Source organism: Lissotriton vulgaris, chromosome 5 (genome assembly GCF_964263255.1).
Source record: "Lissotriton vulgaris chromosome 5, aLisVul1.2, whole genome shotgun sequence".
Lineage (NCBI taxonomy): Eukaryota > Metazoa > Chordata > Amphibia > Caudata > Salamandridae > Lissotriton > Lissotriton vulgaris.
Genome location: NC_141693.1, coordinates 1,473,201,673 through 1,473,225,450, shown reverse-complemented (window position 1 = coordinate 1,473,225,450; position 23,778 = coordinate 1,473,201,673). Strand labels below are relative to the sequence as shown.

Below are 23,778 nucleotides of genomic sequence, written 5' to 3'. Positions count from 1 at the left end.
TATACCAAGGCCCACGTTCGCCTGAGCTCAAACTGCGCACACCCGACTGCCTGCGGTGGGGGAGCCGGAACCGGTGACTGCGCAGAGCAATAGACCACCTTGGGGGGAAAATGGGTAAGCCAGATAAGAACCAGCCTAAAATAAACTTTGATCAATCCAAAAAAACACCAGAACATGCGGTTGAAGAACACCAGACAGCCACGCCACCTGCGCAGGCCATAGGGGGACTCACTGCGGACAATATACAATCAATGTTCCTCACGATTCAAACGGCACTGACGAACATAGACGGTAAAATCGACAATCTTACACACAGAGCTGACCCCATGTCTGAACGGCTCGACAGGCACACAGAGCGGATAGACATGGCCGAGCGTAGGATATCGTACTTGGAAGACACAACTAACCAAACTACAGCAAAACAATCCGGAGTAGACAAACAGCTGGCTGAGCTGACCGCCAAGGCGGAGGATTTGGAAGCCTGCTCAAGGCGAAGCAACATCAGAATTATGGGAATTGCGGAAACGACAAACACAGGCCCAATGGAGAAATATGTGGAACACCTTTTGATAACGCTATTGGGCAGAGAGACATTCTCGGAGGTGTTCTTGATCGAAAGGGCGCACAGGTCCCTAGCCCTTAAGCCACCAGTGGGCACTAGGCCACGGCCCATCATAGCCAAGTTGCTAAACTACTGGGACCGTGATGCAGCACTGCGGAAGGCCCGAGAATTGGGCACCTTGCAACATGAGGGAATAGACATAGCTTTATACCCCGATTTTACGCAGGCCGTCCAAGAAGCGAGGAAGAAATATACACAGGCCAAGCAAAAACTCAGAGATTTGCAGATCCCGTACGCCATGCTATATCCAGCCCGGATGAAGATCACAGACGGCGGCGCGACGGAGGTCTTCAATGAACCTAAAGACCTCTTGAAGTACCTGCAGCTGAGGAAACCAAAGGGAGAACGTAAACGGTCACCGAGAGACAGGCAGCAGGACCAAGGGCCATTGTGGGATGTGGAATGATGCGGGACTCAAACACTGAGAGACATATCATATGGATCATGTAAGCCGCTGACCTGGTAGGGACTCACTCAGAGGCTCTAGCTGTTGCTGGGGTCATTGACAAACTGGCGAGGAGGGACCTGAAGCAAGAGACAGCTAGCTACAGACCGGATGCGCCGAGATTCAACAACCCCTCTCCATCCAGACGGACGGAGAAGCAACCCAGCGACTCAGATAAGTCATGGGCAAGATGAAGTGGACTGCACATTGGGGCGAAAGGACATGCTGCATATGTTTTGGGTTGTTAATATATTTAATGTTAGGTGTCAAAATGCTACATAACGATACTAGTAATAGAGGTGTTCACCAGAGTAGTGACTTATAATGTCGATAAGACGGCCCCCCCCCCTCAGAGAGCCTTGGTAGAGGGGACAACTTACAGGCTACTCCCGGCCACTTGTGTACATAACACTTGTTTTTTTTCTTCATAAGGGGATGTTTAACGTTATGCATGCAAGGAGTGGAGAGCCAGACACGATAATGTTGCGGGAGATGTCTTTGTCGTGGGATTTTAGACGAAGTGGGAGGGGGTGGGAAGGGGTGGGTTTTTTGGAAAATCACCAGGTAGCATTTGCTGACACCACAATTCACAAACAAGACTATGCACAAACTAAAACAGTGACTCGGGCAGAGACTGCACACCCCATCTATGCACAACACGACTACCGCGACGCAACAAGTTAGAACATTGACCTTTATGTCATGGAATGTGAGGGGCCTACAAAATCCACGAAAAATCAGGAAGGTTCTTGCGTACCTAGATAGACACAAAGTAGATGTTGCTTGTATCCAAGAAACGCACATTGGGCCCCAGCGGGAGTGTAGAATAGGGCATAGGTGGGCGCATTTTCGAGTGGCATCCTTTTACTCAAATTACGCAAGAGGTGTACTAATTTTGATTAAACGTGGCACACCATTTACACCCATTACAGTGACAAAAGACGATCAGGGAAGATACATCATACTCAGGGGAAACTTTGGGGGCACGGATCTTACAATTGTAACAGCTTATGGCCCTAATCTAGATGATCCACAGTTCTATGATAGCATATGATCCAAACTTAGAGAGATGCAACCGAAGGCACTCATGTGGGGCGGGGACTTCAACACATGTTTAGACCCATTACTAGACAAAAGCTTCTGGAACTGAGAGACATGGAAGACGCGCGGCCCGATCAATACTGGAGGGGATAGATGAGTGGTCCATGGTAGATGTGTGACAGCTGAGGCATCCGGGGAGGCGGGAGGGAGCCTGTACCTCTCTAACCCACAAAACCTGGTCGAGACTGGACTGCTGGCTGACCACATAGGAGGTGAGCACGTGGACGACAACAATCGAACACCTACCCAAGACCCTGTCCGACCAGTCCCCTGTACGGATTGTCCTAGAGGTTCCCACTCACACCCGAGGCAATTTACGTGGCGCTTAAGACCTACAGCACTGTCAGATCAAGTCTTTCGGGGGGAACTGCGACAGGCTATTGAGGACTTTTTTCATACTAACGCGGGGACAGTAGAGAGCTATAGGACGCTATGGGAGGCCTTTAAAGTCACTATAAGAGGTCACTGCATCGGCAAACATGCAGGTATCCTTAAGGATATTAGACAACAACTGACCACGGTAGAAAGGGACATACAGAATTTAGAAACAGCGTATGCGGATACCTCACAAGACTCCCTGCTAGCAGACATAAGGAGAAAAGTCGACACGTAAGATGAATACGCTGACACAGAAATCAAGTTCTTATCCAGACAATACAAGGCCAGGGCATACGGGGAGGGCACTGTCACAAAAAATCAAACCAAAGCAAAGAACCACACTTATAACACACATTGCAGATGAACAAGATGATAACGTATACGACACTCCTTCCATTCTGGACAGGTTCTGCACATACTATTCCACACTATACGCTACACAAATGTCACATACACAACCAGATATCCACGACTACCTGGATGACATAGGCTTGGCTTGGCTCTCAGATACCCACAGAGAGTATCTAGGGCACCATATCACTGAAGACGAATTCAAAGACGCGATTAGCTCATTGCCCAACAACAAAGCCCCGGGCCTAAATGGCTTACCGGGCAAATTCTATAAAGAATTTAAGGACCTGCTGATACCACAGCTGGCCCAGATGTTCAAGGAAGCCTATGAAGAAGGAGCCCTCCCTCCAACATTGCAAGAAGCGCTGCTAATAGCCCTACCAAAACCCGGAAAAGACCCGACTTACTGCAAGTCATATCGACCACTCTCCCTCATCAATATAGATGTAAAAATACTGGCCAAGATACTAGCTAATCGGATACAACCGTTGCTTAAGCTCCTAGTGCTCCCCGACCAGGCAGGCTTCATACCCACGAGGTCCACAGCCCAAAACATACGTACAATCTTCGGGATGTACCATAGTCTGAACCCCGAGCTGCCGGCGGCGGCCGCACTTCTTGATGCGGCGAAAGCATTCGACTCGGTGGAGTGGGACTTTATGATCACCGTCCTTTCTAGGATGGGATTCCCGCCCGCGTTTCTAAAGTGGATCGCCCTACTATACAACGAACCTAGGGCTAGGGTACGTATTAACGGCCTTACCTCACAGCACTTTAAGATTAGACGTGGAACCAGACAGGGATGCCCGCTGTCTCCTATTTTGTTTGCGCTCACGCTGGAGCCGCTGGCTTGCAAAATCAGACAAAACGATCCGGAAACGGCGCTCCAGTTCAGCCTGCGCCCAGTGGGTATATCTCTATATGCGGATGACATGGTGTTGTATACCAGATATCCAGACAAGAATGTGAATCCCCTGATCAGGGAATACATTAAATTTGAACAATACTCGGGCCTTAGTATAAACTGGAACAAATCTGTTGTAATCCCCTTGACGGCGGAGACCCCGGAACCAAGCTTAGACTACCCATTGCAATGGGTCATAAACCCGGTGAAGTATCAGGGAATATGGATCCACCGAGACCCGGAGACGGTGATTAGGGAAAATTATGGAGTAGCGGTGAATACATTGAGAATAGATTGAGAGGTGGATTAAACTGCCACTATCAATGGCTGATCGAATAGCACTCCAGAAGATGATAGTTTTGCCCAGATTTCTATACTTGTTTTGGAACATCCCAATATGGCTTACGCACACTTTTTTTGCCAGGTTGCGCACAGCACTACAACGACTAACGTGGGCCGGGAAACAGCCCATGGTGAGCTGGAAGGTACTCACAAAATCATACCACCAAGGAGGATTCGCCACCCCGACCTACAATTGTACTATTATTGTGCGCAAGCACAGCATGCGCATTACTGGACGCAACTGCACTCCCACATCCCGCACATAGCAGTTGAAAAGGACAGTGTCCACCCGCAAAGCCTAATGCAATACAACTCAGACCCTGTAGGTAGTTACCCCACCGACATATTACACCCAGTCAAATGCCCCTCTAGAGCATGGCATACGTTGGCAACAAGGGCAAGGAAGTTGCCCCCCTATGCGCCGGCACTCCCCCAGGAAAACTATCCCAAACTCTCGGTCACACTAGAGCAGAATATGAGGAGGGTGCTGGGGGAGATGGGATTGGTGACACTTGGCACACTCTTCCCGCACAATACATTTATTCCAATGCAGAGCCCGTCCTTTAGTGCACACCCAACGCCACTAAAAATGTTTGCGTACTTTAGACTACGAGCGGCAATGAGAGACCTATATGATATGTTTCCGGCCGAACCCACAACACTGCAAGCCCTTCAAACATTACTCACTGCACCAACACGTATGGCACTGGTGACGAAACTGTATACTGCGTCCCAGACTGAACAATACACAGAACCGGACAGAGCTTTAATGCAATGGGAGGAGGCCACTGGGGCGCCCATTTCGGAAGACGACTGGAACTACACTTGTACTCAACTGCACCTGCTTACACCGAACTGTAATCTATGCATCATACATTTCAGATTTATACATCAGACATACTACACACCGGACAAATTGTACCGCTATGGCCTTAGAGCAGATGGCAACTGCTATAGATGCTCGGCCCCTAAGGTAGACTTCCTACATAAAGCCTGGGCATGCCCTCGACTGGAGACATACTGGCGTGAGGTGCTGGAAGCACTTACCATTATGCTAGCTGAACTAATCCCGAATACGCCATTAGTATGCTTATTGGGTATATAAAAACTCAAAACACCTAGACGGCGCAAGTTACTGGCTGTGGTACTCCTGTTAGCAAAGAGACGCATTGCAATTAAGTGGGGCAGCAAACGCCCGCCACGCTTTAAGGACTGGCTGTCTGACATGACATACTGCAGAGAGACACTGGGAGCTTATGAAGAAAACCTTCTTCAGACTTCTAGACCCAAAGACTTTTAGCAGCCGCTCCTTGACTATCTGCTAAAACAGCAGGAAGACCAACCGACGGACACAGGGGGCAACGTAGGTGACACTGAGACAGAGGGCCCTGTGTAATGTCCACATATATATGCAACGAACAGTTGAACATATTGGCTGTAATTTTATTAATCATGCCGGCTATGACAGAAAACAGCAATGTATCTGAAAGGGATGTATCTCGAGTCCCGATAGAGTCACAGAAAAAGTATAAAGTCACAACAAGACTATAAATTGTGACAAGAAATGTTGAAATGTATATTGGGAACAATGTGAATGGTAATGTTGTGAAATGCTCTAATGATGTTACCTGGTGATTGAAAAATAAAATTAAAAAAAATTTAAAATGCACATACATTTATTGTTTACACCCACAGAATTCTGATCGTTGTCTATTATTATTACAGAACACTTTGTATAATAGAGAACAGTATACGTTTTTAAAGATGTGGATTCATGATAAAACATTTGGTCGGGGTTTTCTGGCTCGAAACTATATATCATTTGAATGTAACAGTTTGTTTTAGAGGAGAAAAGTTTTCAATTGAACCAACATTGCATCATTTAACAAGAGGCATGTTTTCTTTTTATATTTTAAGGCTTGTTAGTTAAAGGGCTATCCTAAATCGAATTGCAATATAGGTTTAGTATATTTTAAAAAATTATTTAATAGCTGCAAGCTCAATGATTTAGAATTGCAAGAAATTCTACTACTAAATGGCTTCATACATCTAGCACTTAAAGTTTAATTTTCAGTAATATCGTAATAACAAGTTGTAATAATGCAAGTACCAAAGTGTGATATTACCATGATGTGTATGACAATTGCTAAAAGACCTCGTCAGTGGAATGCACCATCATCAAGCAGACACTACGATTTTTCAATATTTGAATATGTTTTGAAATTACATTTCAAAGGCCTTCTGTATCTCATGTGCCTTTCTTTCTCTCCCTGCTGCAGTCGGACATTGGATTTGGCAAGTTAGAGACCTATGTGAAGTTAAACAAACTGGGGGAGGTAAGCAAAAATCGACTTCCACAATGCCATAGCCAACAGGATCAGTTAAAATCTAGTCTTTCGTGGTTCTGATTGGCAGTCACAATTTTCTCGTCACTGCTCTATAGAGGGCGTTTTCCATGTCTGCCCAATGTGAAGAAATGTTCTGTGGTAAGAAAGACAGCATTCCGCAGAACCTGAGTATAATCTATAGTATAAACAACACTGGTTCCTATGGATCTTTTCATACAGCTTTCACACCTAGTGGGGGGATGTTTAAGTACTCCCAATAAGACAAATCATCAAAGATTAGACAAGCAAAATATGCGTTAACAATATAGATTAACACAAGTTTGTTAACATACATTAAGGTTGTTATGGATGAATACTATTTTCATGCCGCCCATGTAGCAGCATTTTTCAGTAGAATTTTTGTACTTCTGTAATAACTTTAAACATTTATTCAGAGTTAGTCCATGAGTTTGCCCTCATCCAAGGAGAAAAACGTTCTGTTACTAGTAGGCTCCTCTATTTTAGTTTTTAATTTTGCGTTTTAATTTCATTTGCGCCGCTGGCCAAGATCATATCCGCAGCGTACGTGACGACCCGACTTGCTCTGTTTATACAGGGCACGCAGGTGCGCGAGGCGCTTTACTCTATTCACCTTAAGTGAGGTTGAGCGCTGGGTAAGTTCCGCGTTCTGACTACCTCTTCAGAGGTGTCGGGGATCTGTGCTGACCCCGGATTTTGCTAAAGTTTGGCAAGCACTTTAAATACGGCACTCAGGCACTTCTTTCTATATATTTGCCTAATGTCAGCTTTATTTTGTTTTAGAAATTAAGACACATCGTTATCAGTAATCCTCTGGTGAAATGTTGGTGGTAGCACTGATTACTATTTTAAATATAACTGTTCTTTAGTCCACGTATAATTTTTTCTTTTTTCATTAGTGTCAGTGGCACATAGTTCCACTTTGAGGAGCTGAGATAAACCCCTCTTTACTTTTGGCCTATCATAATTTTAGGATTGATTCATCACTTCCAAATAACTCTCTTTTTGGTCTTTATATGATACAGCCTTTATTTATGTCCTGGTGAATACCCTGCTCTATAAGTTGCTTGCTCTGGGGTCGAAATATTGACTACACTTATGTGCTTGTGCTATTTTAAATGAATATTGATTGTGTATTGAGGATGGATAAGCGCCTGGATGTCCTCTCGGGTGAATTGTCCGCTATAGAAATTGTCATAACACATAACATGAAGACAACAACAGATCTATTCTCATTTATGTACATATTGCTGCCAAGATCTCCACGTCTCTGAGTTGCTGTTGTTTAACTTTTTCATCACCTCTCAAATATCACAATGCACATACACTGTGCCGTTCCACCCTTTTTTGCTTTGTGGAGCACCTTCACTGTATATTAATCTCCTTTATATATACACCAATCAATCAATCAATCATAGCATTTATAAAGCGAACTACATACCTGTGAGGGTCTCAAGGCCCTGGGGGGGAGCTGTTACTGTTCGAAGAGCCAGGTCTTTAGAAGTCTCCTGAAGGTTAGGAGGTCTTTGTGTCTGCCGCAGGTGGAGGGGGAACTACATCCTGCTCGGCGACCTGGACAACCATCTAGAGAACAACAACGACAGCAACTCCTCCACCCTGGTCGACAACATCGCCACCCTCGGAATGAAACAGATCGTCACTACCCCGACCCACATCGCCGGCCACACGCTCAATGCCATCTTCACCGCCAGCCCCCACGTCACCTTCAGCCGTGCCACTGAGCTCACCTGGACTGACCACCACTGCGTCCACTTCACCTTCCATAAACCCGTTACCCACCACCGCACTCTACAGATCCCCCGCCGACGCTGGGGCAAAGTCACCAAGGAACGACTAGAAACACACCTCGCACTCAACCCTCCGAACAGCCCCATCGACCCCGAGGAGGGGGCCCGCTCCCTCAGACGCTGGATGGAGGACTACACCGACACCGTAGGACCCATGAAACAACCCACCAACAGAGACACAAGCCAGAGAGCCAGCTGGTTCACCCCGGAGCTCCTAGCCTCCAAACGCACCTGCCGAAAACTCGAGAATATCTGGCTCAACGATAGAACACCCGCCAACCACACAGCCCACAAAGACGCCATCCGCAACCATCACCACCTCATCAGAAGCACAAAAAAAACCTAATTCAAAGACCGCCTCGACAACAACGCACACAACAGCAAAGAGCTATTCAACATCGTGAAAGAACTCTCCACTCCCAGCTCCTGAACCAACGACATCCTGCCTTCACAAGGCTTGTGCGACACCCTCGCTGCCTTCTTCCACCGCAAGATCACCGACATCCACAACAGCTTCAACTCTCGGACGCACCTCACGGACGCCGCCATGATGAACACCCCGAGTTCCACCAACCACGATCCCCTGGCCTCTTGGACCAACGTGAGCACCAAAGACGTAACTAAGACCATGAGCACCATCCACTCAGGCTCCCCGTCTGACCTGCTCCCCCACCACATCGCCAACAAAGCTGACAGCCTCATTGCACCCCACCTGCGCAACATCATCAACCTCTCCTTGGAGACCACCACCTTCCCGAAGAGCTGGAAACACGCCGAGATCAACGCCCTCTTGAAGAAACCCAAGGCCGACCCGAGCGACCTCAATAACTTCTGGCCCATCTCCCTGCTTCCGTTCCCGGCAAAGTCATGGAAAAGATCGTCAACACACAGCTCACCAGCTACCTAGAAGACAACAGCATCCAGGACCCCTCCCAGTCAGGCTTCCACAGCAACCACAGCACCAAGAACGCCCTCATCGCCGCCACCGATGACATCAGATTCCTACTCGACAGCGGCGAGACAGCGGCCCTCATCCTCCTGGACCTCTCTGCCGCCTTCGACACCGTCTGCCACCACACACTACGCACAAGCCTCTACAACGCAGGAATCCGAGACAAGGCCCTGGACTGGACCAATTCATCCTCACCGACAGAACGCAGAGAGTCCTCCTCCCCCCATTCCAATCCGGAACCACCAAAACCATCTGCAGCGTCCCTCAGCCCAACTCAACTTCTACATGGCCCCCCTCGCTCGCATCGCCAGAATACACGACCTCAACATAATCTCCTACACCGACGACACCCAGCTAATCCTCTCCCTCACCAAGGACCCCCTCACCGCCAAGTCCAACCTACACCTGGGCATGAAGGCCGTCACCGACTAGATGGAGGCAAGCCGACTCAAGCTGAACACGGACAAGACGGAGATCCTTATCCTCGTGCCCAACCCCTCAGCGTGGGACGACTCCTGGTGGCCCGCATCACTGCAAACCCCCCCGGTACCAACCAACCACGCACGCAACCTAGGGGTCATCCTCGACTCCAAGCTCAGCATGACCAACCAAGTCAACGTGGTCTCCTTCTCCTGCTTCCACACCCTCCGTATGCTCCGCAAGATCTACAGATGGATCCCGATGGACACACGGAAAACCGTCACACACGCCCTCGTCAGCAGTCGACTCGACTACGGAAACGCCCTCTACGCCAGAGCCCCGTCCAAACTCATCAACAGACTCCAGAGAATCCAGAACGCCTCTGCACACCTGATCCTTAACGTCCCACGCCGAGACCATATCACCCCGCACCTAAGAGACCTGCACTGGCTCCCCGTCGACAAAAGAATCACATTCACACTCATGATCCACGCACACAAGGCATTCCACAATACCGGCCCTGCCTACCTCAACGACAGACACTCCTTCTACGTACCCAACAGGAACCTCCGCTCCGCCGCCCTGTCCCTGGCCACCGTCCCGCGCATTCACAGAACCAATTCCAGGGGCAGATCCTTCTCCCACCGCACCGCCAAGTCCTGGAAGCCCTCCCCCTCCTTCTTCGTCAGACCACAGACCTCCCGGCCTTCAGAAGACTGCTCAAGACCTGGCTCTTCGACCACTCGCTGCATCCCCTTCCCCGCCCCTACACCCCCCCAGCGCCTTGAGACCCTAGCGGGTAAGTAGTGCGCTCTACAAATTCTTGATTGATTGATTGATTGATTGAGGGTGTTCCATGTCTTTGCGGCGAGGTGGGAAAATGATCTGCCGCTGGCGGCCACTCTTCGGATGCGGGGGACGATGGCGAGTGCGCGGTCTGCGGAGTGGGGCTGGCGGGTGGGGTTGTAGAGGCTTACTTGGCTGTTGAGGTACGCTGGTCTGGTGTTGTGGAGTGCCTTGTGTGCGTGGGTGAGGAGTTTGAAGGTTATCCTCTTGCTGATAGGGAGCCAGTGCAGGTCTCCCAGGTGGGGTGTGATGTGGCTGCGGTGGGGCATGTCGAGGATCGGGCATGCAAGAATGCCTTTACAGCCATTTCAGGAGTTTGGCCGAATGTTGTATAAAATGAGAGGACCTACCCAGCCTGCAACTAGTTGCGAAATGCTATATAAAGAGATCCACAGGAACCGTTGATGTTTTTACTACACACTAAGAAATCCCAGAGTTCCAAGCGCGATAGTCTGGTAAGATTATTTTAAGAGACTAAACAATGTAACTACGAGGCAAGGTGGATGCTGGAGGATCAAGTTGACCTCAAACTCTTCCAATCTGCAGGACTTGGTGTCAATTCTGTGGGGTCTGGTGCTCTTCAGGGAGGGGGCAGGGGAGAGCACCTTTGGAACATATGTTTTATATTATATGTTGTTTGGTATGATGCAAATGATTTTCATAAACATAATACATTACGTTATTGAATATACTGCTATAATAGGCATTCATAGGGGTCTTTCTGGGATTGAAACTATTGCTTGCATTGCATACAGTGGGGCGATGGTGGTGTTCTCCAATTGAAATTTCCGGTAACGGGATGTGCTTAACTCCATGGCTGCTAAGGCAATTCCCCTCCTGTGCTGGGAATTGCTATTCTTCATTGTTTTATGACGAGCTGGGCTCGTCATCAGTGTACGAGGAGGCTACACCATGACGAGCCCAGCTCGTCATGAGTGTGGAAGGGGTTAATGTCCACTCTTGGACGGACACTTGTAAAGGGGCTCCATCAAGCTCTGGGCTTCATTTTTTCAGTGCAGAAAGTAAGTACCAGTGGGACCTAAGTGCCTCTAGAAATATTGTATAAGTTTAATTACTTAGGCGCAGAATTTAAAACTGTTTCTTTCATCAGGTTTACATCCACACAGTGCATGCAAAAAAGGTCTACCTGCTATATTCTTTCAAATACTAGATGAAAAATTGACCTTCAATGAAACTTTTACTTATTTCCATTCCTTGCATTTTTAAATGCGCCTCTGCTTCCCTTCTACCTTCTGCATGCCCCTTCTGCATATAAACTACTCTAAATGTCATGTCTATCACACTTAAGCTCTTTTTGGAAACCATAACAATATCTATTAATTCCAGCAAGCTTTTGCTTCTCACAGCCCCTCTAATGAACACATCTATGTCAATAATGTACCACAAAGACGCTTGAGTGAATGTATGGAATGAGCACAGAAAACTAACCCCAACAGCTAATGGATTGACTTCTAATTTTGGGCTACCAGGTAGTGTGCTACTTGCTGTAAAGTTCTTCAACGCCTCCTCAGGGGCACTAAGCGCTATAAAACATAACATAAGTATTTGTAAAGCACATGTTCACCCAGAAGAGTATCTTGGCACTGAATAACAGATCTCTATTGTCATAAAACTCAATGAAACTCATTTTATCTACCTCAGAAGGATGAATGGCTGAGTGGACCCACCCAGATTAGAACCTGTGGCCTTGAAGTCAAACACAGGTCTCTACAGTGGCCACATTAGTCCAAAAAGCCACCAGCCCTGGCTTCTTTAAATGCAAATTAAAATTGTTTAGAAAGGTTAATATTTTTTACATTTGTACATTTGTTTTATACAGTCTGCCACACTGAAACAAAATATTAGGCCCCGGTGGAACTTTTCATTCTGAAGGTGAAATCAGAGGAATTTGGTAATTCTGTGTTATTCTTTTAATGCGGAATTACTGATCAATTCTGCCACTCTGCCGGCAGAATGTATCTGCAGTGGTTGGTTTCTAAACAGGGCTGGAAGAGTAACAGTCCCTCTATGTTTAGAAACCACTGCACAGCAATGCATACTCCTCAATGACCTTACATACTCTGCAGTAATTATTGCAGCATATGGAAGGGTGCCGAGGTGTATGCAATGCAATGCATTTGGTATTTGGCTATGTTATTTCTTAGACGCTGCTATTACATAATTCAAGGAAGGATACTAATTAGTCGAATGTCGATTGGATCCGAACATCAACCGTGTATCCTATAATCTCCGTTGAATATGTACTGAAATTAGATAAGGTTTTATGTCTAAACATTTGTTTGGTCTCTCATTTTATGCTGGTCATAAATTGGAAAGTATTTGAGTATATATAAGTCTGTTTGAAAGATTAGGAGTCGTATCTCACAGGAGATACTGTTGCTTTTTAAGTACAGTGCTATTTGTTTTTTAACTTGTTTTGTATATGTGCAATGAAGTTTTTAATGAATATTTCGTAATAAATAAGATATCATTTTTTATGAGTTATATAGCATTTGTTGGTTTGTTTGACGATTGTGTTTGAATCAAGTTTGGGTCAAGGGAATTATTTCTTGCCTATGATATTACTTAGCACAAAATGCATCCTCACATTTATTTTTTCCTCAGCATTAGAAAAACGAACACAGAAAACGTTGTTATCCCTTTACCCCATTGGTAGAACATCATGCCAATCACATCTTTCCCTGTACTTATTTGCGAGGTGGTGTGTACTGCAGTGGCGGTTGGCAACAGTTGAAAGTGGTGAGCCTAAAAGTTGTGCGTGTCCTGTGGGGAGCGAGCGAGATCAGCCATCATAAAAGGGAGTCGGGGTGGTTCCCCCTCGATAACATTTTGAAAAAAGAATGGTCAAATGATGCACTTTTAAGCAAATTTGAGAAAGCAAGAAGGTTAATGAAGCAATTGTGAAACTGTAGTTATGACATCAATAAAGAGATTTCATATGATAATGACATAGGTAGTGCAGTGTGAAGAGAAAGCTGACGAAATCTACCAAGAGTTGCTTTGGGATCTGGTTTCCATCAACACCCAAACATGTAAAAATGACATACAACATGCCATATAAACTGCCTTAACTCTCACAATATTCAGCATAATGAGCCTTTTTCATACCACAGAATTTAGTCAACCAAGCCATAGAGGTTCCTCCTGTAAAGCCACTTATTTCCAGTACCTTGGTTGCAAAGATAGTGAGAAGTTCTTGGGTCAGAGAAAGTTGACTTCGACATAAGATACTACAGATATAGGAAATACAAGCTGAGAATACGTCAGTGCGAGATCCTCTAAGAGTAACATGTGGAGGAAGCGGTCAGCGAGTTAGTGCCTGGTTTATTTGTTTTTCCAGACAGTTTGCATGCAGCTCTTTGATGGCAGGTCATATCACACTGTGTTAGATTATGATTGTGACATATGTACTGCACAGTAACAAAAGGATCTCTGTGACAAAAGCAGTACCCACTGAGCATTAAAAATAAAATACTGTCCTGTGATCTGCATAATACACGTTCTTTGAAGCAGGCATATTAACCCCCTGTGCTACCTTAGATGAATCAACACTGCCAAGAGTCAAAACTCGGATTTCTCTTTAGCAGGTACATTAATCACCAGAATTATCTTGGCACTTTTATTGCTGCCTGAAAACTGTTGGATATGAGGTCCTTTTAAAACTGCTGCACTGCTATAAAACCACCCTGCCCCCAACCCTTCCAGAATCCCTGGAAACAAGCAATGCTCGGACCAGCCATACCACCCTTGATATGGAGGTGAATACAGCAAATATTATGATTCATGTTAAATGTCAGCTGAAAGAAAATTCTGCCATGAGACCATTTAGAAGGCTCCCGAAACAAAAGGCAGTAGTTCATCTTCCTTCCAGTCAGTGGATTTCCTTTACAAGGCAACTCTACAAGCCCTATATGCTGGGTGATAAACCCTCTCAAGATCCAGGGTCTCAGTGCCATTGCCATCCTTTGGAAATTATCACTATCATTTCAAGAACATAAAACAGGCAAGTTAATGGAAATATGTATCTAACCAAAAAGATGTGCAATAATCCTCTTTTACCACTTGTTGGGAGCGGAAGGCTGCTTGAATGGGCTGATCATAAAGGGTCGGATGCTACAGCTGCGCGAGATGGATTTTAGGAGAACAAGTGATGCAAAAATTGAAAACTAATGCCACAGAAATGGCAGAAAAAAATATGAACATACATCGAAAGCAAAACAATTAGAAGAGTTCAAACTGCACTCCAAATTACTCATTATTTTACCACTTTAGCTGAACTTTTTCAAACCTAATCAATTGTGTGCTCTCTGAGACAGGACCTGCTCGTATCTGTGTGAACACTAAGCAATATGGATGTACATAACAGTACACTTTCCACAGAGCACACTACTTATAGACCACTAGAGTTCAAACACAATTAAATATCATTTGTGTGCAGTGCATAGTTTTTAAGAAAAATGTATTTGTGGTGAACAGCCACACATACTTGCAAATCCTCATTTTTTTACAACACAATTTTTTTAATGTATTATAATGACCACAATATACATTAACCCTTTGCATGCTGGTGACGGAACCACTCCGTCACCAGCCACGGACGGGCTGTGCTAATGACGGAGTGGTTCCATCACGGCCCAGCCGCCACGCCTGTGCGGCAGCGATTTTGCGCCTGCGCTGTGTGCGTTCTATTGAGCGGGCCGCCCGTGATGGAACCACTCCATCACAAGCACAGCGCGCCCGAGGCTCGTGACGGAGTGGTTCTGTCACGAGCATGGCGGCGCCGCGCTGCCCCTCTTCCCCCTAGCGCTGCGGCGAAATTACCGCCGCAGCCAAGGGGTTAATGATACATCACATTCTTAGTGATATACATAGTCCAATGAAAATACTTTTTACTTGGCTTCTGTGGTTCCCCAATGCATTTCGGGTTCATCCCAAACCCTTCGTCAGGGGAAATGTGAAACAACACATGAACGTCAATGTTTTGTTTTACTCTTGTAAACCACTTTCAGGAACAGCTTACATGATTACAAAATAACCAATATTATCCATTTCCACGTGCAAACAGAACCATAAATAAATAAGTAATTTGTGTATCTCAATACATGCCAAGAGAGTCTCCTGTGCAACTCATGTACAAAAACCATGTGTATTTTTTACTCTTCTGATTCTAAAACATGCAAGCCAACCGTGATCGTTAAACCACATGATGCTACAGTGTTGCACATACCTAAACCGCCCTGGACAACTATCCGATTTATCCATATTGGTTATTGTTTACACGGACACGAGCAGGTTCTGTCTCAGAACAGCACACAATTGATTAGGTTTGAAAACGTTCATCTAAACTGGTAAAATATTGAGTAATTTGTAGTGCAGGTTCAACTCTTCTATTTGTTTATTATATGCTTATCTGCTCAACCCATTCAGCCCACACCCACACAAAATGTACTTCGGAGATATCGCACATTTAACCCCTAACAAAGCAGACACTAAGGTACATTAGATGAGTCTGAATCAATATACTCTCTAATTAAAAAAGTCTGAACTTTCAATGTCGCCCCAGGAACAGTAAATCAGATGATTGAAAAGTTGGAATACACAATGCACAAAGAAGTCAACCAATGGTTGCATGCAACCAATTTGATACAATTCCATAAAGTGAAACGCATCCCTAGATGTCTCAGAATATCTTTGAAACCGATGCTTTTCATATTCAACAAGAATTTCATGATAAAATAGTATGCTCTCCATCATAAATGTTCCCTAGATTTGATTCCTTTAATTATTGAAGAACTATCCAGCATACTGAAAGAACACTCAACAGACAATCATGATCTCAAAACAGAAATCGAAAATAGAATGGATGGGTACAATTGGACTAAGACACTAAATTACATTAACGAAAAATCTAATATTCACACAAAAGAGGTGCATGAGCGTATGCTCAGGAAATTTAAAAGGGACACCATTGATTATAAATTAGACGAAGTCTATACATGGGCGGATGCATATGCCCAAAGACGTGCATTTAACAAACCTGGAACTTCATCTTCTGAAGCAAGCGTGGTTACTGATCAAGAACTAAGAGCATCACAAGCTCCGATTCAACTCACCATTACCTGCACTGGTAAACCTTTAGAGGCTGGGCCTCCAACAATTACAGCAAAGTAATATTGTTTTGAAATGGGGCAAACCTCCATCCATCCACCAGAGGAAAGAGAAACTCCAAAGAAAAACGGACAAAGATGGGACAGAAGAAAAATCATAGAGCACTCACAGGCTCTCAGGAATTTAAAGAAGACTTAGTCATGACCATCTTGCAGAGAAGACTGAATCATGAGTAACTATCTGTTTTAAACAAAGGGATGTAATTTGTGCCTACATATCACATGAACGCATTAAAGACAGAGGTACCTTTCTTCAAATTTATGAGGAAATTAAGATTAAGATTTTTTTTTACAACATTGCACACACAGAAACACCGACAGATCCAAAGAGCCATCTGTATTTAGACCAAAGAGTACTTTCATGGCTTCATTTTCACATAAATCTTTGGATACTTTTGAAACTTTAGTCAAAAAGACTTTAAAAATCTGAAATACCAGTCTTCTAAACAAAAAAATATATCCACAAAGGGGCACAAGATTCTGTCTCCTTTACATCAAGACAAAAAATGTACGTTTCAACCTGCCGATAAAGTAGGAGCTCTTGCTGTGTTGTCTATGAAAAAAAGTAGATACACATGTCATGAATGAAGACACATGCATTCGTTTAGAAACCGATCAGACCAAAACCTTCATGGATGTACTTAATACTCTACTGGACAAAGCATAAAAGATGGGATGGATTACGGAGAATATAAAGAAATTTCCCAGTCCAGAATTTCCCCAAAGGCCCACATATACATGCTTCCTAAAATGCATAAGGACTCAAAAGACCCTTCATTTTGACCAATAGTAGCTGGATGCGGTTCTATTAATGAACCAATAGGGCGATTTCTTGATTATCATTTGCAACCACTTGTTAAAGCTTGGGCCACATATGTAAAAGATACCTCTGACTGCCTTAACAAATTGAACAACATTAAACATGAAATTACATGGGATGAATGGTTATGCACAATAGATGTGGTCGCCTTATATACATCAATCCCCCACGGAGAGGGAATGGATGCAGTTGAATGGATGCTCTTAAACAATGATCATGAACGTCCAAATAACATTTTTTGATGGAACTATTACACTTCAGCCTGTTTCACAGTTATTTTGTCTGGAATTACAAATTTGTCTTACAAAGGACGGGTATTTCGATGGCCTTTTCTGGGGCACCATTATATGCCAATATTTTCATGGCAAGATTTGAAGACATGCACATTTTACAGAATGAAGCCTGGATGAGGAACCTGCTAACCTACATGCGGTACATTGATAACATTCTTATAATTTGGAAAGGAAGCCAACATAAATTACAGACAAACATCAAAGCATTAAACCGTCACAATTCAAGAATTCAATTAACACACCAGATGAATCAACAAACCATGCACTTTTTGGACATTCAACTAAACATCACAGAAGATGGTTTACAATCAGCTGTCTTTAAGAAACCCAACGGATAGAAACAATGCGCTGCACTACGCCAGTTTTCATCCACATTCACTCAAGAAACATTTACCTCTTTCACAATTCATCAGAATTAAATGTATCACATCAGACCAGTTAAAACAAATGAAGCCATTCAAGAGGAATATGTACAATACAGTAAAAGAGGTTACCCCTTCAAAATTCTGAATGAAACCAAAATCAAAGCACTGAACATGAAAAGAAACAGTCCATTGACACCTTCACTTAAACCTTCTATCAAAAGAGATGTATGTGTATTGAAATGTTCAACCAAATCTTTTGCCATCAAGCACATTATATCCCAGAGATGGGAGATATTAGAACAAAAACTGGATTTTAAAGCACTTTTTTGACAAAATTCATATTTGCGCATTCACACTCTAAGAACATAAAAGAATTGCTTCAAACACAGCCAACACAGGAAGCACAGAGGCATGAAGAAGTGCTGTAACTGCAGTGATTGCAGCTACATTATAGTAGGCAACACATTTACCCATCCGCAGTCGGGCAAAAAGATGAACTTAAAATACTCTTCAGATTGCAATTCAGAGTTAGTCATTTATGCAATCAAATGTCCATGTGGTCTTACGCATTTTGGAAGAACCACATGCAGCATCAAAGTGAGAATAACGGAACATAAAATTATGATACGCACAAAAATAGGAGCTCGTGTTTGGCAACACATTGGCTAGACACTCAGCATACTATACCTCAATTACGCTTTACCATTTTAAAAAAATTGACACCCTCATTAGAAAGAGACATACTACGCAGAGAGATATTCTGGATTAACTTCCTAGAAACATTAACACTGAAAGGATTAAAAGATTGAGTTGTTATGTTTTTTATAATGTCTGATACAATGTTCCTTGTGTTTTTTTTTATAATGTCTGATATAATGTTCCCTGTGGTTCTTGCTATGGAATTAAAATTTCTGTTGGTCGAATGGTTCAACACATTTACTTGAAATTTCAGGTATTTTCCAGTGGTCATTGTGAATACATTATCCACACGCAAACATTAACCGCAGCATGAGTCACATACACAAGACCTGGGATATGCACTAAACATGACTTCACAAACGCAACTATCACATATATACAATCGTAGTATGAGTCACATGCACAAGATTAGAGATATTCACTAAACATGATTTTTAAAAGCGGGTCGTGATTAGTTTGGCACGCTTAGCCATCATGCATTCTTTTTTCTACATTGCAATTTTTTCTATAGCAATTGAGGTTACTGAAGATCTAAACGGAAGCTCGCCCAATAGAATATTGGCAACTCAAGCTTTTATAGTACAAATAAAGATAGCACATTCAACACTGGCTGGTAAGCAGGCCCGCAGGTCTTTTTATTAGGTTTTACTGCTCATTACAAGTCTTTCTTTACTGTTGGCTATGCACGTGTACGTCACTGTGAATTTTCACCCGAAGATGACGGTTATAGGAATCACTGCACGCCGGAACACAACAAACACGGTCGCCGGAAAGCCCAGCTCTCATATCAACAAGTAGGTTTGAAAGCAGCACCAGGAGTGTAAATTCTTCCTGTGAGATTAAGTCATATACATTACAGGCATTTATACTTGGGGATTTTTTTGTGTTCCTATGGCATGACTGTTTCAGTTGAAGTACTAGGACAATACGTTTTGGCTGGTTTCTCAATAACTAACGCTTGAGTAAGTAGGAATATAGCTCTTAACACAGTGATCTTTGGTAAATTTTTTTGGTACAGACAGTACTTATTTTGTGTCTCACTCTTTTAGTGGTGAAATCTCCTTTTCACAAGATTTTAGAATCGGACAGAGGTCCAGGGTGGTTTAGGTATGTGCGACACGGTAGCATCATGTGGTTTAACGATCACGGTTGGCTTGCACATTTTAGAACGAGAAGAGTAAAAAATACACATGGTTTTTGTACGTGGGTTGCACAAGTGACTCTCTTGGAATGTCTTGAGAGACACAAATAACTTACGATTCTATTTGCACATGAAAATGGATAATGTTAGTTATTTTGTAATCATGTAAGCTGTTCCTGATGCTGGTTTACAAGAGTAATACAAAACATTTACATTAATGTGTTATTTCACAGTTCCCCTGACGAAGGGTTTGGGAAAAACACAAAAAGCATTGGGAAACTGCAGAAGCCAAGAAAAAAGTATTTTCATTGGACTTTGTATATATCATTGAGAATTTGATGTAGTATTAATGTATATCGTGGTCACTAGAATACATTAAAAAAAATCTTGTAAAAAAGGAGGATTTGCAAGTATATGTGGCTGTTCACCACAAAATTATTTTTTCTTAAAAAACTACACACTGCACACAAAGATATATAATTGTGTTTGAACTTTGGTGGTCTATGAGTAGTGCTCTCTGTGAAAAGTATACTGGTTATGTACATCCATATTTCAGATATCGCTAGCTGCCATTTACCATTTTCTTCAGACATTTCTGCTGTCCTTCTTTGTAATCTTCAACATCCATGCAAATAATTATATCTGCATTACTTTAGGTTATTATGAGCTGCTGTTGCTGGAGAGGAGGAGATTGAATTTACTCACCTTACAGATATATTGTTAATACAGATACTAACTGCAGCATGATAATTATCATTAATTATTCATTTGGAATAAGAGGCAAATGGGCTCTGCATGCGAGGGCCTTCTAGAACACAGCTTATTGTTTCTGGACCTTGCATGCCAGCTTGACTAATTCATACTCTTTTTGGTGCCACTCTTGACTGGTCCCATATGCATTTATTTGGAAATATTATATAAGAGGAATAAGTGCATCATTTCAGGACAGAGTCACTAAAACAGACATTTGGGATGGTTTCTGGTCTCTGAGCACATATCCGTGTTCTGCCATTTAAGGCTTTGCCTGAGCAGAGCATACTTCAATAGATGCACCCATGTTCCATGTCTTTTTGTGTTTCTTAAACCTGTGCATGCCAATACATTTGCATAATAGCTTTTATAACAAATAATGATGTGTGAAGCTGTCATTCACGGCATGGTGCTGAATTGGTTTGCCTCAAAAGTCCATGTTAGTGCAGATTCAGATTTAATGTGCAGGACAAACTGTACAGAAGTTTAGACATTTGGTAAGATTGAAGAAAAAAGGTCAGTACTTAGAATGAAGTGCTAATTTCCCAATCCTGAGTTTAATGTGGTACTTCATGCTTTGAGATCTGACACCGCACACTTGTGTCATCTCTTGTTTCTTTTTAATCACTCAAATTAAATTCAGAACTCGCATTACAATTTCATCCGTGTCTTAGCGGATTCTTTAAGTACTGGGTGACGCATTTTATTCTGTCATGTTACTGGTAGAGTATTCTTCAGGAATTCAATAGTCAAAGGAGTTTGGAGGCATTGATTTTGGAAGAGCGGTCGATCCTTTGGGAGACTTGGTCTGTGAGAACGGGTCCCTGCAGGCCTACACCCCCCTCTACCCCAGCTCTCCTCCTGCGGACCCGATGGCACATTAAGTGAATGGATCAACACGGCTTACACCTCAGCAAATCACCCGCTGTTTGTTTAATTTACAAAGTTTCACCTCTTACCTGTGTGGAAGGAAGCATGATGGTTATGAAGAACTGAAGCAGCTCGTTGTATTCAGATTGATGCGGCCTGTCTCTCTTTGTGCTGCAGGTACCTGGTAAAGGAAAGAGGCAGCCTCCTTCCACCCTGTGCTGTCCGCATCTCTAAGCCAATCCAGATGCTGCTCCTCCTGTTACAGCAGCGCTTGGATTGGCTGGGGCAGACACCCTCAACGCTCATTACTGAGCCTGGGGGCTGCGGCTTGGAGTCACCACCGGCTCCGGAATGTGCAGGTGGTTAGACTCAGAACTGGTTCTTGGGCGCATGTTGGGCTAGTCAGAGAGAGGCAGCTGTCCAACCCGACATGCACACTTGGGTCTCAACTCTGATGATGTCAGTCTGAGTGTCACTAATATAGTAAGCCCCACCCCCTCAGGCTTGCACTGGCTTCCCCACGAGTCAGGACCCACCCTGCAACTGGCCCTGGCAGGCCACTGTAGAATCAGTAGAAATTACATTGCATTGTTGTGGGTTTTCCCACGCAACACACATGAAATTTCACTTTGCCCCAGATTTACAAAGTGATGTAAACCTGAGGAAACCTCCAAATCCAGATGCCTCCAGAGGTGAGGCTTAACAAGGAGAAATATCTTTATTTCTCCTCATTGTTTCCTCTTTGTATGCGTGCTACATTCTGCAGCACACATAGAAAGAGAAAGACACCTCTTTGGATCGTTAATGTGCAAGAAGGAGCCCCTTCATGCACAAAAAGGTATGCAACCTTTACAACGCAACTTTTACCACGCAGTGCTGTTACAACGCATGTATTACAACGAAAACCATTACAACGCATTACACTGGGGGGCGCTCTAGGATAAGGAATAGTTTTAATTTACTATCCAACACCTTCCCTAGTGTCCACGGGGACTGGAGTTGGAATAGTAAATTAAACTATTCGCTATCCAGCACCCCCAAGTGTAATGCGTTGTAAAGGTTTTAGTTGGAATACTTGCGTTGTAACAGCATGCGTGGTAAAAGCATGCGTGGTAACGTCATACAACCGCACAAAAACAATCCTGTCTGCAATAGAGACCCCCTTGGTGCAAAGATGCCAACGTTGGCGCTAGTGCAGGCAGAAAGAACAGGAATGCACTGTATTGCTTAAATATGGTACAAATGCGCAGCCTTACTTAAATATGGTGTATTCCTGCCCTTTCAATGTTGGCATTGGGCAGCCCAGCAAGATGCCATGCTGTGCCGCCATACGCCAACATGACATAAATTATCCCCTTAGTTCGCTGGTAGCACCCATAAATTGCACACTTTTGAGAATGATAGCAATAGTGCTTTATTTTCTGTCCCCACAGTGTTTACATGTACAGATAAGGAGGGTTGGCATGCCCAGGGCGGCCACCATTTTAGCAGGTGAGCTGAAGCTCCATACATTCTGTAGCCTTTGTCTCCATGGGTTTAAATAAACCTCCTCCGTGCACAGTAACCCAGCCAGGTGCTTCAGGCAGTCTGACAAAATGAATGTGCTGCACTGAACAGTGTACTATAAGATAAACTGGCAAATGTGGCTGCCCTGGCTCAGGAGCACCATCCACATTCAGGGTGAGATAGGCGGACTGGGGCCCAATACATTTCAGATATCTTCAGTGATTTACCATCAGTGTCTGACACTCAGCTTCTACAATAAAAGATGAGCACTTAGCACAATAAATACAATATGAAGGTATCTAGGGATTAAATGCAACCATCACACACCTTCATTGATGCCCTCTCTAGTTGAATGAATGAACTGGGTGGTTGGACACACGGTTCCGATTCAGGAACTGATCAACACAAATTAGACATTTCATTTTCTAAATATATACAGTTACTAAAAATAAACTCAACACCACTATCTGAGTGCAACACATGTGTGCACTTCCTCCTCGTTGGACATCGCACACGGTGTAGGTCAGATTGGAGTGTGAGAAGGAAATCTTTAGCTTGTCGAGTACTACTGAACATAAGGGCTGCGAGACTCCGCCTTTCACCTACCCTGT

At 43.9% G+C, this 23,778-nt stretch overlaps 1 protein-coding gene across 1 annotated transcript in view; it reads left to right on the top strand.

Annotated features, from left to right (window-relative positions):
- The window catches only part of CDK18 (cyclin dependent kinase 18), a 644,959-nt gene that overhangs the window by 388,912 nt on the left and 232,269 nt on the right, over window positions 1-23,778 (top strand). Inside the window, exon 5 of the mRNA XM_086923438.1 lies at window positions 6,423-6,479. Within this exon, the coding sequence (XP_086779564.1) occupies window positions 6,423-6,479 (57 nt within the window). The remainder of the gene's footprint in view (window positions 1-6,422; window positions 6,480-23,778) is intronic.